Source organism: Callithrix jacchus, chromosome 15 (assembly GCF_049354715.1).
Source record: "Callithrix jacchus isolate 240 chromosome 15, calJac240_pri, whole genome shotgun sequence".
Taxonomy (NCBI): Eukaryota; Metazoa; Chordata; class Mammalia; order Primates; family Cebidae; genus Callithrix; species Callithrix jacchus.
Genome location: NC_133516.1, coordinates 37,070,434 through 37,089,074, shown reverse-complemented (window position 1 = coordinate 37,089,074; position 18,641 = coordinate 37,070,434). Strand labels below are relative to the sequence as shown.

General features: G+C 41.6%; 1 protein-coding gene across 28 annotated transcripts in view; it reads right to left on the bottom strand.

The window, feature by feature from the left end:
- CACNA2D3 (calcium voltage-gated channel auxiliary subunit alpha2delta 3) overlaps positions 1–18,641 on the bottom strand; it is a 923,853-nt gene that overhangs the window by 461,240 nt on the left and 443,972 nt on the right. For all 28 annotated transcript variants that reach the window (XR_008476741.2, XM_078351196.1, XM_078351197.1 and 25 more), the window contains 3 exons: positions 16,220–16,280; positions 15,976–16,126; positions 4,981–5,055 (listed from right to left, as the gene is read on the bottom strand). Coding sequence is in view for 27 of the 28 variants with exons in the window: in XM_078351196.1 (XP_078207322.1) it covers positions 4,981–5,055; positions 15,976–16,126; positions 16,220–16,280 (287 nt within the window). In the remaining variant the exon portion in view is untranslated. The remainder of the gene's footprint in view (positions 1–4,980; positions 5,056–15,975; positions 16,127–16,219; positions 16,281–18,641) is intronic.

Sequence of the window (18,641 nt, the reverse complement as noted above, 5' to 3'; positions counted from 1 at the left end):
CTGCTGTCTTTCTGTTATAGATTTCCTGTTGTAGTCCATTGTCATCAGAAATTATACTCTACAATTTTAAAGATTTAAAAATGTTAAGGTTTCTATTATGACCCAGGATATGTTTATCTTGCTTACTGTTCCATGGGCGTTTAAGAAGAACATTCTGCTGTTATTTAGATAGAGTGCTCTATAAATGTCATTTCAATCTCATTGGTTGATGGTGGTGTTCAATTCTTCTAGACCCTTGTTGACTTTTTGTACAGTGGTGACTGTGGAATGTACAAGTCTCCAATTATAACTGGAAATCTGTCTATTTCTATCCTCAGCTCTAACAGTTTCTGTTTTGTGTATTTTGAAACTGTGTATTTTGGTACAAACACATTTAGGATTGTAATGATTTTTCTATGGGAGTGATCCTTTTATCATTATGAAATATCCCTTTCTAAGTCTCTAGTAATTTTCTTTGCCCTGAAGAAGACTTTATATGATATTCATATAATCACTCCTATTTAAAAATAATGTTGGCATGGTATATATTATTTTCCATCTTTTTACTCTCAACATATCCGTCATTGTATTTCAAGTGAGTTACTTACAGTCAGCACATGGTCATATGATTGGATCATGTTTGTGTTTTTTTAATCCACTCAGACAATCTCTGCCTTTACATTGGTGGTCTTCAGAACACTTAAATTTCAGGTGATATGGTTTGGCTATGTCCCACCCAAATATCATCTTGAATTGTAGCTCCTGTAATCCCCATGTATCATTGGAGGGACTTGGTGGGAGATAACTGAATCATGAAGGCGGGTTTTTCCCATGCTGTTCTTGTGATAGTGAACAAGTCTCATGAGATCTGATGGTTTTATAAAGGGCATTTCCCTGCACGTGCTCTCTTGCTTGCCGCCATGTAAGATGTGGCTTTGCCTTCCACCATGATTGTGAGGCCTCCCCAGCCATGTGGAACTTGGGCCCATTAAACCTCTTTTTCTTTATAAATTACCCAGCCTCAGGTATGTCTTTATTATCAGAGTGAGAACAGACTAATATATAAGGTGATTAATGATATATGAGGACTTGAGTCTGCCAATTAATTTTTTTCCTATTTATCCTCTTTCTAATTCCTTTGTTTCTAAGTTCTTACCTTCCTATGAGTTACTTTTAAAGAATAACTCTATTGTTTTCTTAGTGGTTGCTCTAGGCATTATGATATAAATATGTCATTTATTACTGTCTAATATCAGTATCTACCATTTCTAGTGAAGTATAGAAACCTTCTATTTAGGTCCCTTTAGCCTTCACACTTTTAAAATTAAATTGTCTTAAGTATTCCATCCATAAACATTGGATATCATTTCAGATGGTGTTATAGTTTTGCTTCAACCATGAAACATAATTTAAGAATTGCCCAGGAACTAGGATACCCTAATTCTATTTTTCTCACTCATTTCAATGTTCTTCTCTCCTTTCTGAAGTTCCTAGCTTTCTTTTCTTATTTTCTTTCTGTTTAGAGAATTCCCTTTGGACATTATTTAAGGGTAGGCTTACAGGCAACAGTTTTACAGTTTTCCTTCCACTGAGAATGCCTTTATTTCTTCATTGTTCCTGAGGATACTTTCACTGGATATAGAATCCTAAGTTGGCAGTTCTTTTCTATCGTTATTTGAAAAATGCTATGCTACTTCCTTCTGGTCTTCATGATTTCATGTGAGAAATCTATGTAATTCAAATTGGCATTCTATATAAGCAATGTGTCCTTTCTTTCTGGCTGTTTCAAGATTTTTTCTTGTCTAGTTATATTTATGATATGTCTTGGCATGGATTTACATAGTTTATTCTATTTGCAGTTTGCATAACCTCTTGAATATGTATGCTTATGCCTTTCACCCAGTTTGGGGGAGTTTCCAGCCAATACATCTTTAAACACCCTTCAGTCCCATTCTGTTTCTCCTCTCCTGTGACTTCAATGTAATTAATGTTACTTTTTTCTTATTGTCCTACATGTCCCTGAGACTGTTCATTTTGTTCCAGTCTATTTTCTCTCTGTTGTTCAACTTGGGTATTTCTATTGATCTGTCCTGAAGTTCACTGATTTTATCTGCTGTCATCTTCACTCTTTTGAGGTGATAAGTCAGCTTTTACTTGGTGGTCGCATTTTTCACTTCAACAATTTCCATTTGGCTCTATTTTATAACATCTACTTCTTTGGGAGGTTTTCTACTTTTTCAGTTGTTGCAAAAGATACCTAATTGCTTGTTAAAACAATTTTGTAATTCCAATATCCAATTCATATAAATATTGGCTTCTGTTGATTGTTTTTTCTCATTCATGTTGTTATTGTCCTGGTTCTTGGAATAAAAATGGGCTTTTTAATTGCATTCTGGACATTATGGATTTTATATTATGAGACTCTGGATCCGATTTCATCTTTTCTCTTAGCAGTCATTCTCTGTGAAGTATAGCCCAAGGACCAAAGGAGTATGAGTGGGACAAAACATCAATGTCTTGTTTGGCCCCACTGAAACTATGTAGGATTGGTTGTTTCGTTGATGTCAGGCTAGAATAGAAAAAATGTAATTACAAAGGTATTCTGTAGTCCTCTGGCTAGAAGGAACAAGATTTCCTGAAGTATTTTTTAAAATTTAATTTTTATTTTTATTTATTTTTTGAGATGGAGTCTCGCTCTGTCACCCAGGCTGAAGTGTAGTGGCATGATCTCAGCTCACTGCAACCTCTGCCTCCTGGGTTTAAGTGACCGTCCTGTCTCAGCCTCCTGAGTAGCTGGGATTACAGTTATGTGCCACCATGCCTGGCTAATTTTTGTATTTTTAGTAGGGACTGGGTTTCACCATGTTGGTCAGGCTGGTCTTGAACTCCTGACATCGTGATCCACCCACCTCAGCCTCTCAAAGTGTTGGGAGCACAGGTGTGAGTCATGGTGCCTGGCCTTTTTTTTTTTTTTTAATCTGTGCCTGTTGTTGGTCCAGGTGAGAAGATTCTGCAATGCTCTGTTCATGACATATGGGAGTCAAACAGGAAAACCAGGGAACTTCCCTTTTGTCTTTAAGACCCAAAGCCCCTAGACATTTCACTTTCTCCTTTTCAAGTCTTCTTATACAGATTAAGCCTTTCTAATTCAAGCATCCAAAATCCAAAATATGCATTTTTCCAAAATCTGAAACTCTTTAAGCACCAACATAATGCTCACTGGAGCATTTTGGATTTCAGATTTTCAGATTAGGGATGCTCAACCAGTAGGTATAATGCAAATATTCCAAAATCTGAAAAATCAGAAACACTTCTAGTCCCAACCATTTTAGATAAAGAATATTCAACCTATACTTGTATGCTGTGTTACACCTAGGGCTTCTTAGTTACAAAGGTGAGGACCTCACTAGAATATGGTTACTCCATATTGGCAGAATAAAAAGTCCAGATTAGTTTTTATATTCAAAAGTATTCCAGTCTTCAATATCCATAAATTCAAAGACAATTTAAAATAATTTTGTAGCTTATTTCCTCTCATGATTTTTTTTTTCCTTCATAAAACTTCCTATTTCCAAAGATCACACTGTCCTTTGTTCCTCTGGGAAGCAATCTGAAGAAAGGCTTTGATCATTTAAGTGTCTGTTCTGTTCAATGTTGCAAGCACCAGCACTGAACACCTATTTGAGGCTCTGGAGGATATTACAATATTACATTATTGGAATGCGGATGAGATCTTCACCTACACAATGGCCAAAGGGGAAAGGTCTCTAGAGAAATGTGGCTATAGACTTAAGTCACTTTTCCTGCCTTAGACTAGACACTACCCATGAATGAGGATTCTCAGGTTACACTTGTTCTTTGAACTACAATGTACTTGGTTTCTCCCTCCCAAATAGGAAGCTTATCATGGTGATTCTTTCCCCTCAAATTGAAACCCAGATATGAACTCCAATATATTTTTTCCTTTATACTTGGTGTTTCAACTGGAATGAATTTTTCCTAATCATCTGTTGTTCACTTCCTCAACGATACCCAAATTAAGTGCTTCTACTACCTGCATCTAAGATAACACCAATACAATTTGGGCCAGGGGATTCTTTCCAGCACATACAATGTGCCACACAGAAGCCTACCTTAGCCATTGCCCCAGGCCACCTCACGTGGGTCTATTCTCCAGGGGAAGAGCAGCTCTGTGTGTCAGGTACAGAAAATCAACATGGGCAATGGCAGCTTTGAGCAAGGTCAGGTGTGACATGGTTGCAGACACAGAAACACCTTCAAGTGAAATTTTCGGCTCGCTCTGCAGGTGGGCATAGTGGTGGTTGTGGTAGTTGTACCTGACAAATTCAAGAGTGGCTTAAGGAAACAGGATTTATTTTACAGAAGTTTACTTTAGAAATTTTTTCCTAGGATGCTCCAAAACTGGAGGGGAAAACCTCTGTTCCATTTTGTAAGATTCTCCTTTACCATCTCTTTCTTTTGCTCTACAATATTGACAGAACAAGCAATGCTCAGCACATTGAGGATACAATAGTGAGCAGACAGCATCCCTATCCTTGTAAGGCTTACCTTTAAAATCAGGCAAGTTACCCCATCAGTTGCCCCAATGACCATTTAATCAACCATGAGAAGGACAACAAGGGAAATAACAAGTGGGTTCAATTTTCTTTGAAATCTCAGCAAGAGCCACATTCTTTCAAGAGTGTCAACATACACGTCAGGCACACGACAGCGTGTGTTTATTGGAGTAGGAGGACAATAAGTGAGTGTAATTGTTTCAGAACTAGCAAGCCTCTGAATTCAGTGAAATTATTTTAGTGCCTTGATTTTCTTTGCGCCTCTTAAAGAATATTCTACACATGGGGGCTCCAAGGGCCTCAATGAAAGGGCAATGCATTTGATGAAGTTTTCTTTTTCTAATCAAGACAGATTTATTGTAAAACAATCACTATGAGGGAGACAGGGGGTGCCATGACTGTGATGCTCCCCCGCTGCCCCTACCTCCTTGTTTGTCCTGTCGGCTTGCACCAACGTTCCATTCAGGCAAGGTTCCACATAGTGAAGCTCCTCGTTATACTACAAAGGAAAAGAGTCAAGAAGAAATGGTTAAGGAATTGAAGGGCACTTCTTAATAATTAAGGAGATATGCATATAAACAACAAAAAAGTGGCATAATCACAGGCTCCATTTATTCACATGAGTTCACCACTCCCATGAGTGTCCCTCTAGGCAATTATGCCCAAGTGCTACAGACACTTATTCTTTTCTTGCTTAAAGGAGAAACTTCTAGAGCACGTGCTGGTGGATGGCAGGGTTCAGGGTGTACTCTGTTAACTAACCATTCTTTGGGGTTGGCTCCAAACACTGGCAGTTCCCTGGGCATGACCGACAGCCCATGAGCCCGTGGTCCAGGTGGGATCTGAAGAGCATCCCAGAGTTGCGTGGATACAGCTCCAGCTACTATCTTTGGCTTCATGGAACCAAGGGACACACGTGCGGGTTACACAAGGCGGGGACAGAACAAGCCTTAATGTTTGCTGGTCACTCTGAGAGAGTATGTGGGTACCAGTCAGAACACTGTGCATGCACAATTTCCCATGCACTGCCAACGCCAGCACCCCCCCATCACTTCAATCCCTTTATTTCATCACTTCAGAATTGGGCCCTTTATTTTTTTCCCAAAGCTCACAACCAGGTAGCTAAAATGTGAGTATTCTTATCTTCATTTCTCGCAGTAAGCATGTTTCTTTGCCCTGCAGGGAGGCTGGTCCTTCCAAAACACACATCTGATCATCTTGCCTCTTGTCAATCCCATTCACAGCTCCCATTGCTGTGCAGATGAGCAATCCTGGGGCTTTGCGAGGCTCTGGACCCTTGGCCCTGCTGACACTCTAGCATCTTTACTCATCAACCTTCTCCTAAAACTTGTCTATCCCCTCATCAGCCTGTCCCTGAGGTGTATCCAGAGGGATTTCCCAAGCTTATCTCTTTATTTCACTCACTCCCATGTTCACAGCCCTGCGTGGTCCTTGCCAACTGTAGTTTTAAAGCCCAAACTCTTTAAGCCAGCTTTGCTCAAGAGCTAGCTAGGTCTGGGAGAGATGGTTCTGCTCTCTTCCCTCAGGAACTCCAGGCCTCTTTGGCTGCTAAAGTGGATATACCATGACACTGTCATCAGTCAAGTGGTCCTCAGGCACCTGCTTTGGGTCCAGCCATGTGCTTGCCACAGGAAATACACTGAAGGACCAGGCATGAGCCCGAATGGTGTGGTCTCACTTTGTGGTGGGGAATCCAGGCAACAGATAATTAGAATTTACGGGGAGTATATAGAAGAGGGACCTAACTTAGTGCCTAGCCTGCACCAGAGGCTGCTTCCCAGAGGAGGTAGGAGCAACTGGGATGCATCAAGAGCAACTGGGATGCATCAGGTTTCCCATGAAGAGAGCCTCACTGAGCAAGCAGGGGTGATGATCATACCGACCTTGGCAATTAACTGTTGAGCACTTACTGCATCTAGGCAACATGTAAACTTCGTCTGCAGGTTAAGCACCTTCAATTACTCCCCCTTTACAGATAGGGAAACTGAGGCACAGCAAAAATGATCAGATTGCCCAAAGACACCAGAGAGTAACTGGAGGCGGGGGTCATCGAGATTCAAATCCAGGCAGACTGACTTCACAGCCACTCACCACAGAACCTCAATGCCCACAACTTATCCTCTCTGGCTCCCAAACCTCCAGATCTCCCCATCCATCAGTCAGGCTTGCACCCTCTCTTTCTTCTTTGCTTTTAGTCATATAAAAGCATTTGAAAAATTATGTCCCAAAGGTTTCAGGGCTTAAATATCCTCTAATGAGGCATGGAGTAAAAAAATATATATATATTTTTTCTTCTTACATGATATCATCAGATGCCTGAAGCTGAACCAACCATTCTTCACCTGTTCCGTAACCTAGAGCCCAAAACTTCCCTAACTGAGGTTCCCACCTTGGTTTTACTTCCTCTCATTCTTCCATTTTCCAGGTAAATTGAATCACTTCACTGACATTCTACCTAATGCACACTCTCAAAGTTGATTCCTGAGGTTGTACAGTTTGAGCTGGGAGCCAGGTCACTTGGGTCCAAGTACTGCCTCTACCATGTACTCACTGTGTGGCATTGGGGAAGTCGCTAAGCCTCTCTGATCCAAGAATCTTATATATAAGAAGATACTAATTCACCTTCTAGTCTCCCTTTGGGGGCCCCTGCAGAAATTGAGTGAGGCAACGAACCTGAAACTGCCTTGCTAATATAAAAAAGTCTATACATTTGGGGGCTGCAGAGGGGATTTAAAAGTCAAGAAGACCAGGGAGTTCTTGCCCTCATCAGGGAGGTACATGTGCAGTAATCAAAACCATGCTCGCCATCACTGTGTGTGCTGTGGCCTCAGTGGAGGAATCTGCTCTTCTGAATCTCAGCCAGCTTGTTAGTGGCATCATCCAAGCTTGCAGTTGACTAATTTCCCTTGACTGCATCAGGATAAAGCTATGCCGAGCAATCTGGTCTGTATCATGAGAGGGAGCCGGGCTCAGCCATGTGTGTACAGGAATGGTGCACACCAGGCAGCTGTACCAAGGAGGCCTGCTGGCTGTGCATGCTCCTCTCACTACCCAGCAGCTCCTCCCAAGAGGGACCCAAGGATGCCCCATGCACAGAACTGCTTCCAGACTCCTTGCGGCCCTTTATTTGGAAATCTTTCAGCTTCTGCATTTTTATGTATGTTCTCTAGATTACTGTTTTGTGAAACGATGATGTAGAAGAGTCATATATATTTACAACTCAAGATTTGGTCACCTCTTGCCCTAAGATGCAACAGCCTTATAAACAGCTCTCCTTGATCCCTACTTAAATAATCTGATCTCAACAGTCTAAGGAAGAAAAGGATACAACCCGCATCATCACCAGCTAGATGCAATTTCCTTCTATAACTTGCTTTTACTCCCATGTACTACCAGGATTGAACTCTAAAGAAGTACTTAACCTTTTTCCTTCTTGCCTAAGTGGTTAGTCCTTCTTGCAAACTTCTGGGAAATGGGAAGAGTCTCATAGGGAGAGAGGAGTGGGCCCAGGCTGCCCTGGAAACAGGTCCAGTCCAGCCTGTCAACCACATGTTGAGGAAATGGACAAGAACTTTCACCCTTGAAAGAGCTCAGAAGCTGCCACACAGCACATGGGGCTTGGTCACTGTCGGCTTTCTTCTCACTGCTTCCTTCCTGGTTAGCTTTCCTTTTCTGATTCTCACAAGGGTAGAGAGCTAAAGCAACTGAGGCAGGCAGGCCTGGGTTCAAATCCTGACTCTGCCACACACTAGCTGAGTGACCTTGGCCTCAGTTTCTGTGTTGAGGAAACAAGTATTCTAACTGCACTTCTCTCATGAGCTCCCTGTGAGGATGAAATGGGGTAACAGTCAACAAAGAACCTGGCACATAAGAAAGAGAAAGGCATCTAGGTGCACATGCAGAAATGCACAAAAAAGAAAAGAAAATATACATGTGAGTGTGATGTGTGTTACACAGAGGGAAAGACCAACAGATGACACCCTGCACCCAGAGCTGCAGCTTGCCATGTAGGAGGGGGGTGATGTCAAGTGTTGGCAAAGTGACCTACTCTTTGGAACAGGGGACATGTGTCCTCGGCCTCCTCTGGAGAGCATGAATCTGCATTTGTTGGCAATAAGATACCATGTCATCAGGCACATGTCACTATCTACACACCCAAGATAAGCCCATGATGTCTGGCCGCACATTGTCTCACTCTAAGCCACTCTCTGAATTCTCCCAGGGACCAAGGTCTTTGGCAGACAGGGAGCCAAGATGGTGCAGTCAGCTTACTGACAATTCCCCAAGTAGGAAGGCATCTGCCACAGAACTCTTCACTGCTTTATTTTCTCAGTGTATATTACCCTGAGAACTTACTGTGTCCCAGGGCCATAAAACAGTGGCTAAGCTGGCTCATGAACATCACCAGAGAGTGACAATGAACCGTTTTTTTCTTTACTTTTCTTAGTAAAAGAATATGTTCATTCCATCTGAACATAATGTCTGCTTTTCCTTTTGTTTATTTGTTTGTTTGTTTTTGAGATGGGGTCCCACTAAGGTGTCAGCCAGGGTAGAATACAGTGGTGTGATCACAGTTCACTGAGGCCTCCACCTACCAGGGTCAAGCAATCCTCCTAACTCAGTCTCCCAAGTAGCTCAGACCACAGGAACATGTCACCATATCCAGCTAATTTTTAAAAAATTATTTATAGAGACAAGGTCTCCCTATGTTGCCTAGGCTGGTCTCGAACTCCTGGGCTCAAGCAATCCTCCCGCCTCAGCCTACCAAAGTACTAGGGTTATAGGCATGAGCCACTGTACCTGGCCCTGGCTTTCCTTTTTATGACAAATACTGTTCATCTGTGATACTGCAACAATCCCTCCAAAAATAAAAACAGGCTTGAGACAAACCTACAATCTTCCTCAGGTATTAGACGGCATCCCACCACTCTTGCTGAGGAAACTGTCCTTCTGTCGCCATTCAACCTCCAAACTCTCTGCTCCGAGAGCAAGGGACACATCATCACATGCCTTTTTTTTCCTTTTGCTCAGAGTCTGTGAGCATTCTCTACACCTCTCCTTTCACAGACACATTAAAGTGATCAATGAGAATGTTAATGATGATTTAAAATAGCAAAGGCAACTTTCATTAAATGAAGGGCTGGAACATTTTGGAGAAGGATTCAAAAGCAATGCAAATGGGCTAGACCCTCCCACCAAGGTTCACAGGAGCTTCTGCATGAGTGTAGAATCCCAGCATATACTGCTGGCTCAGGTGAATCACAGCCCGAAAGCCAGAGAGCCAAGGACAATTGACTTTGGACTCTGAGTAATAGTGAAGAATCTACCAAATGTTGGAAGCTGAACTTGATGGATGAAAGCCATGCCACTTCCAGGCCTAAAAGAAGGTCATCAGTCACCTAGGAAAAGGACAAGGAAAGACCTCCCTAAGCAGGAGAGGCTTTAGGACGCATGTCAACACCCTGCCGTGAAGCTGCGACTCACTTTTGTGTCTCTCCACTGCCTCCATGGGCTGTCCCAATTCCTCCACCTGGCTGACCAGACTGGTTCAATCTAGCTTGCCTCTCTCTATCCAGTCTCATTCATTTCACACTCACTCACCTGATCCACCTGCCTCCATATTCACCCGCATCCCCATGTGAACCAGACACACTGACAGCTCTTTCTTGGGGTCTGGGGGTTCTTATACATGCAAATGGTACTTTCCTCCTCAGTCACTGACTCGTTCCTTTTTTTCTCCCTGTCCTGTCCCATCATGTTTGCCTACTCCTGGCTAGCCTATTTATCTTCAAATGTCCACTCAGTCATTAGTTCTTCCAATAAGCTACCACAGAGCTCCACATGGTACATGCCCCAGCTCTAGACCCCCCGTCCCCTAACTACTCCCTCTCCAAGGCTACATTGGCGATGACGTGTTATGAGACCTGCTTCCTGGTAGCCCCCCTCAAAACAAGGCTCACACACACAAAACCTACGTCTCTGACATCCTGCCTTAAGTCAGCCCCAATGCTTAATGCTGAGCACTCAATACTATTTGTTGAATGAATCAATAGAACAAAGAAACAAAAAAAGCAAAATTGTAGAGAAGATCACTAATGGAAAGACTAAGAACAAAGCCAGGAAAAAAAATTGGCACAGAAACAAAAAATAAGATGTGAATCTCTACCTCTTTCAGAAAACAGATAAACAAAAAGTAAATGAAATATGTGGCTATGTTTTAAAGAATCCAAAGATCTGCAAAAAAAAAAAAAAAAAAACCCATAGAATCAAACACTGCCATGTTCATGTAATGCAAGAAACTGATGCAGAATTGCTGGGATGCCATTAAATATTTTTATGGTTTGACTGGTGCACTTTTGATTAAATAACCTTTGAATGAAAATGTGTAGGGATTATGTAATAAAGCAGACGAACCCACAATATTTTCACCAACACAAGCCATCGCAGGGATCTTCTGCATTACAAAAGCATCTTATGTAATTTGAAACACAACTGGACACAATTAGTAGTAAAGAACAAATGAGCACTGAAAGAAAATACTATCCTCATACTCTTAATACGGAATCGATTACCTTAAAAAGCAAATCCACAGCAGGCAAAGCATTGGAGAAACTGTTCTAAAGAAAATCTGCAAATTAAAACCAGGGCATCAGAAAGTTCTTGGTTGAACTAACAAATGATGCTCTTCTCAATTCAAGTCTGCACAAACATGGGCTGCAGGAAGCATTTAAATTGATTTAACAATATCAGCCCAGTTAATACTGTGTTCATGGCTTAGGCTTCCGTAAAGTCATTTTTCAAATTTCAGCATCGGACAGAATTAGCACCCTCATTTTTATGATAATATTGTTAATTTAATGCATGGCTTGAAGTTAGACTTCAAAGTGAATCAGAGAAATATGCCTTTTCTCTCGTCAGAGACATCTCTCTTCATGCACCAGTGGTTTGACCTTAAAATTTTAACTTCGACTGCACAAAATTACTCTCATATTTCAACTCTTCTTTCATAATTCAATAAGTTTGTCCATTTTAGATAGATCTTGCAATACCTTGGCCATAAAAGCTAAAACAATTTTTAACATTGTCTCTTTATGTTTATACTCTGGATGATCAAGATCAGAAACTTTTCAGTATAACATCAAAGATGAAGTTCACAATGAACTTAATAAAACATGCAAAACTGAAAGATGACCTTAAATGGCCAAGGGAAGTCTTTCCCACTATTTAAGTCTCTTTCCTCCGTTCTCCAGGATGGCACTGAAAATCAAGTGGCAATGATGAATTAGATTTGCATAAACAAAAACCTACAGTACACGAGGGCTTCCAACACTGAAAATACTGTACTCTCTACTTTTCCTCTAAAACACTGAACTATCGCTGCAAACATCTACCCAGCAAGCAAAGGAAGGCTGACAGTGTAATGGAGGTGAAATGATAATGTCCTCTTTTATAAATGGAATCCAGCCGACGGTAACAATGCACTCACACAGATTTGCAGGGCGTTCTGGATGGCGTTTCAAATATCCCACTCCCCTGCACTTTAAGAACCTGCAGCTGGGTCACCCTCTAGTCAGGAGACAAGTGACCATTTTAAACGGACTGAAGGAAAACCTACACCATACTACTAGAGCACTTATGTCAGGGCAGAAACAGGAGGAGGTGATGGACGAAAAAAACAGGAATTCAACAAGGCAAAATTCGCAGAAGACACTTAGGATTGGGAGAGACAATTCAAGGGAATGCAAATGAAAATTTGCCAGCTATGAATCTCCTATTATTTAGAACCCTTAAACTGTTGGTAAGCGTGTAAACATTATACCCTGCTTGATAGACGTTCTGGTAGGTGCCTGTGTGCATCCCCTTTGGTGCAGCAAGTTCACTTCTGGGTTTATTTCAATAGAAGCACACCCAATCTTGCAGAAATATATGCATTACATTCAGTGCATTGCACGCACTGTACTCACTGTAGCACTTCTGAGTAAAAAATGTGATGGAATGCTCTATTATTCAAATACACTTGATTGCAATAAGAGTTGCAGAATATTCTATAAAATATGTATCTATTTTTGTGAAGACTGTGTGTTCATATACACAGAAACATTTAGAATATGTGCCAAATGAAAGAGAAATGAGAACATTACTGAATTGTTTAAAATATTGACATATGTTGCCTACATTAAAAAGCAATCAACCTATAAACATTACTGTTAATTAATGGTTCTTTTATGACCTTGGCCTTCTAATATAAATTCACTAACATATCTGATCCATTCTCTTACCCATTAGAGAAACAAAGTTCACGATTTTACTATAAAGGCTTCAAATAAAGAAGTTCAGAGTGTCTTTTTAGTTGTTGAAATAATTATGTAAACAGTGTTGAAACTGATAATTTATGTTGAAAACTAACAAACAGATGTACAGTGAGGGTTAATGGGATCTTTAATGGGTTTCTTTATATAAAGGGATATTTGGATTAAAAAATTTCTTTTTCTTAACTGTTCTATAATAACTGGCATGTCTACTTTTAATTATCTTAATCACCCTCTCTCCTTTACTGAGTTGACACTGTTTGTATATCTTAATGAACTTACATAGATTATTTCAATCGATTGGTTTTGTTAACAGAACAATAAATCCTGACTGATAAAGGATTCAGGATGTAATTAGTTAGCTCTTCTTATTATGTGAATTTCTGATACTTCTGTAATGAGTAATTAAAGATTAATAAGAAAGATAGTCTCAAATTAGCTGTTTCTTATCTGTAAATGCTTCAGGATGTGTGGGGATCAAGCCACATTTGCATTCTCACCACTAGACTGGCAACTAGAGTAACTTTCTTGATTAGAAAACCCAAAGTTTTAACTATCTCAAAGTCTCCTTCTAAAGAACTATGCCTCGAGGCCATATAATCCCATGATATGATGGCTGAGTGGATAACTACATCCTCCACTTCTGCTCAGGAAACAGTGTGAGGTGAAGCCAATGTCTGAACCTTTACTGTGCTACTTTTTCTGGCCTTGTAACTCGAGACGGTCACTTCTGCGACTTCACACCTCTGCCTTCATGCCATATGGCACACAACTGGGGTGAGGATTCCATGAGATAATCCGCACGGGACACTTAGCAACTGACTTGCACATAGTGAGCACAGAAGGCAGTTGTGGTTATTATTCATTCAACAAACATTTAAACTGCTATTTGCCAAGCACTGCCTAGGCGCTGAGGACACATCCATGAATGAACAAGACTAACCTCTGCTCTCAGGGAATTTAGTATTCTCTTTCTTTTCTCTTTCCTCTTTAGGAGTTCTTAAAATCAGAAGGTACAAGTCATGTTGCCCTGTGGTTGTGCCCTTTTGTTCTGACAGTCTGATCAGAAGAGGCCTGTAGGCAGGACACTAGTTCAGGCAATCCCCTTGGCCATCTTCATGTCACTTAGATGCCCAGACCCTCTGCCTGGAAAACACAAGTGGGTGTCATGCCCATGCAGAAGGCAGCCTGGTCATAAGGCTCCATGAAAACATACTCTGCTCGGGGGTCTAGGGGAGCCAAGCAGACCACAGCAACAGCATTCTTGGAGCACCCTCTTCTTTTGTGTCCCACCACTGGCTAAGGAGCCCAGCTGGGCACCAGCTTGACTCTGGTGATCAACGCAGATGATCCCAGCAGAACCCTGTGGGCAAAGTGAGTAACCCACTTCACAGGTGTGGGGGCTGATGCCCAGACTAAAGTAATCAGCCCCAAGACACACAGCATATGTGGCAGAAGAGGATTCAAAACAGCCCAACTCCAAAACCCAGGCTCTGCCCCTGTCACCATGCTGCTTCCACTGCCCATAGCAACCACTCCAAGTCCCAAATAGATGTGATATGCATTATTTTCATGCAAAAGAACAAGTGTCCACCACACACACACGCACTTGGTTAAGTGCTCAAGGACTCAAAGAAATCAGGCTCACTGAGACAAGCCTTTGGAAAAAGAGTGTGAGGAACATAAGGGGCATGATGAGAATCATCCAAATAATGAGTGGGAAGAAGAAAAAGAACTGGAGATTGTAAACCAAAAATAAAATTCTAAGGCCCCCCACCATCTGAATCCACTTCCTCCTCAGCCGGGGCTCTTTTAAAATTTAACCTGAGAGATTGCTTCAGGCCATGCTGGGAATGGGGGTGGAACAAGCCTCACTATACCTCTCTGGCATCAACATCAACACAGACTTTAAGTCTGATAAAAAAAAAAAAAAAAACATTTTACAAACTATTCTCTCTGAAGCCTAGGACTTGAAGGCTTCCTCTGCAAATAAGAACTTGGGCCTCCACCATCCTTTATCTTAACCCAGACATTCCTTTCTATTCACCCCAGGTCTTCAGAGAAAATCAATTGTCAACTAGAAAATTTTTAAATCTTCCTATAAGCTGGGAGCTCCTGCTTTGAGTTGTCCTGCCTTTCTGGATCAAACCAATGTATTTCTTAAATGTATTTGACAGAAGTCTCATGCCTCCCTAAAATGTATAAAAAAAAGCCGTACCCCAACCACCTTGGGTACATGTTCTCAGGACCTCCTGAGAGCTGTGTGGTCACTCATATTTGGCTCAGAATAAATCTCTTCAAATATTTTGCAGAATTTGACTCTTTTCATTGACAAGATAGAGACCTGACTGAGTGGCCATTTCCAGGCTACATGAGTGCCCGGCCTTGGGCTTGGTTCCCAAATCTCCAAAGCTACGTGACTGCCCAGCCTCGGGCTTGGTTCCCAAATCTCCAACTTGCCAGCCTTGTGACCTGGACAAGTTACTGACACTCTTTCAATTTCAGCACCTCCATTTGAGAATACATCTAAACCACCCCCTACCTCCTAAAATTGCTGTAAAAAGCAAATATAATAAAAATATGAAGAGTAAGGCATTTATTAAAAGCAGGCATTTTTCCCAGAAGCTGAAATAAAATGTTCGGTGAGCCATAAACTGCTCTCCATATTTTAGCTGCTTCGTTGCCATCATCATCACTATTATTGTTAATTATTATCATCATCATTATCATCAGGCTAACCTAGCTGGAAGTTAATTTCCAGGTGAGAAATTCTAGTGGCTTGGTGAAAATCTCGCTAAGTCTACTTTCTAAGAATCTGAAAATGTCGGCTCTCCAGGAACACCACATCTGGTGTGCCATTCTCTCAGATGATGTGACTGCGTGGTAGGTTAAGATAGGCAATGTTCAATAGCATTTCTCAAAAGCCCTTCCACTGTCCACGACTGTATGAACTGTCATGAAACTAACCAGCTCTCACGTTCTGGCATCTAGATGCTCTGGATCTAACAGCAATAGCAATGTTAAGCAGTCACTACCAAAAGATCAAATGAACCCAAAGTGCAAAGAAGGCACAAAACAGCTACACTCACAGCAATTATGTTGAAGAAGTCATCATCCCCCAGTGTATCCAAAATGGATGAGACCGTTTGCTTTGCGATAGTCAGACGGAGTCCTTTCATGCTGCCACTGACATCAACTAAAATGACCACGTCTTTCGGAGAAGTTGCTGCCTGGATGTACCTAGGTCAAGGGAAAAATTAAGTAAAAATGAATCCTGACTTCTCTTAGAGATATCTCTTTGAGAAATAACGAAGAGGTCTGACCACTGCCTACCATTTTCGGTTCCTGCAGTCAAAGGCAATGACTCCATTCTCATCTGGTTCCCATTTAATCCCTAGAAGAAAAATGGGGTTATGAGAAACCCAGAAACTTCAAATATTTATTCATAGCATTTCAAGGCTGCTTTATGTTGCTGATTGAATGGACAGCGTGAAAAATCACATGGAAAGACCAACCCCAGAGCTCATCACATGCTCCATCGCCAAATTCAGGCAGGAGCTCTTGGGTCATAACCTGATTAGCAAACACAGGCCTAGCTCAGCTGCTCCAAAGACCTGCAGAGAGTGGAGACGTTTTTAGGACTGTGCTGTCCATCAAGAGAGCATGTGATTCTAGCTCCTTCCCTTGGCTAAGGATAAAGGTAGCCAAGGTTATTTTTACTGTCCAGCAAGCTGTGGGATCATCCATAGATCTCTGGGCAGAGTCTGGCCCCATCCCTGGACCAGGTGATGTAATGTCTGTAGCGGGAGAGTTGAAAACATAGATACAACATTTCCAACTAAGGATATACACAGGTTTGTTCCCTCCTCACTCCTGTTTTTAAAATCAGAAATTTTGGCCTGGCTTTCCACATTGAAATGAAATAAAATGGCTCTCATTATGCTGCATAATAAAGTTTGAGTTTCAGCTCCTGAAGCCTGGGGAGTTATCCCCATGTGTAAAATCAGATCCAACATCCTCGGTCTTGTGGTTTGCAGCCTAGTCAGGATATATCCAACTTAGTTTTTAACAATAAAATATCATTTGAAAAGAAAGGCATTGGCTGCTTAAAAATAAGACAGAAAATCACTGTTTTCAACCATCAGTCCTGCTCAGGGATGGCGGATTTGCAACAGAGACTTTGGAGCTAAGAAAATAAAACAGAAAAATAATTTTCACAGGAGAGAATCCTGACTCAGCTGGTGGCATTGAGATTCTTCTTTCCGATTAACAATGGCCAGCTTTGTAAGGGACCACACTGGGCTAATCACAGGCATCTGCTGAAGATAACAACCCCAGATTATCACACAGATAACCTTGAGACAGTAGCCTGTAATTCAAAGAGACATTGGGTTCTGTCCTTCTTGTACCTATATTTCCCACTGCACATGTGTCTAATTCAAAAACACTCCCCACAAGAAATCAGAAAACAGAAGTGTAAGAAGATACTGCCAAATTGGAGGTCATTAGGTAATAAAGATAAAATATAACTAACATGTATTATACACTAAGGGACAAGAATACAATTAATTTTAAAAAATCTGACACACTGCTTTGCATAAATCAGGTACCATTAGGATGGCACAGTTTTGATAAACAGTGCAGTTACATCCCTGGTGACGTTAGGCAATGCTCTAATTTATAATTCCACAAATAAGCAGTTTGATTGTGATATAAAGAGGATTTTTTATCTTTTGTTTTTTAAATGTGTTGACCCATGGGAGGTGTTCAGTGGATGTTTCTTGAAGCAAACTGTGGTGAGTGATCTTAGATCATGGCCATCCCTGCATATACTGGTGATCATCCACCAACGTTTTCTGGCTCTGGCATCCTTCCCAATTACAGCCCCATCACTGCATGCTCCACAGGGAGCAGAAAATATGTTATTATCTTTTACTGTCCCAACATTTAGGTCAGGGCCTGGGTGGGGACCAACTGATTACACTCAATGATTTCCTTTTAGGCTGAAATCATTTCCTTGCATATAGGTTTGTTTCTCATTCTAGGCATTCTGAAGCTTGGTGCTTTTTTCCCCACCACCCCGCAGGACGGAGTCTCACACTGTCGGCTGGAGTGCAGTGGTGCAATCTTGGCTCATGGCACACTCTGCCTCCCAGGTTCAAGTGATTCTCCTGCCTCACCTCCCAAGTAGCTGGGATTACAGGCACCTACCATCACACCCAGCTATTTATTATTATTATTAGTTTTAGTAGAGACAGGGTCTCATCATGTTGTCCAGGCTGGTCTCAAAACTTTTGGGCTCAAGTGATCTGCCCGCCTCAGCCTTTCAAAGTGCTAAAATCACAGGCATGAGCCACCATGCCCAGCTACTTGCTGCTTTTTGAAAAGCTGACATAAAATTAGTCCGCTAGGAAAACCAACAAAGGATACAATTCCAGTATGAAAGAGGATCAAATGGGACAACCTCAGAGCATCTTGTGCATTAATCAAATTTTTATTCAACTGGCAAGCCTTCTGCCAGTCAGTAGTCTTATAGCAGTGACAGGGAAAGAGGGTCTTGGCTCCTGCCTACCCTCAGGAAGCCGCACAGCTAGTAAAAGCAGACACTGGATAAGAAATCACAGGTACCAGAGATGTCATAGAGGAGAAATACCTGATGCATGTTAGTAGATAAAGGCGACCCTAATCCCTAACATGAGGAAGACATCTTTGAGCTGGGAGCGGAAATGATGATGTGTTGCTGTGCTATGGCTGC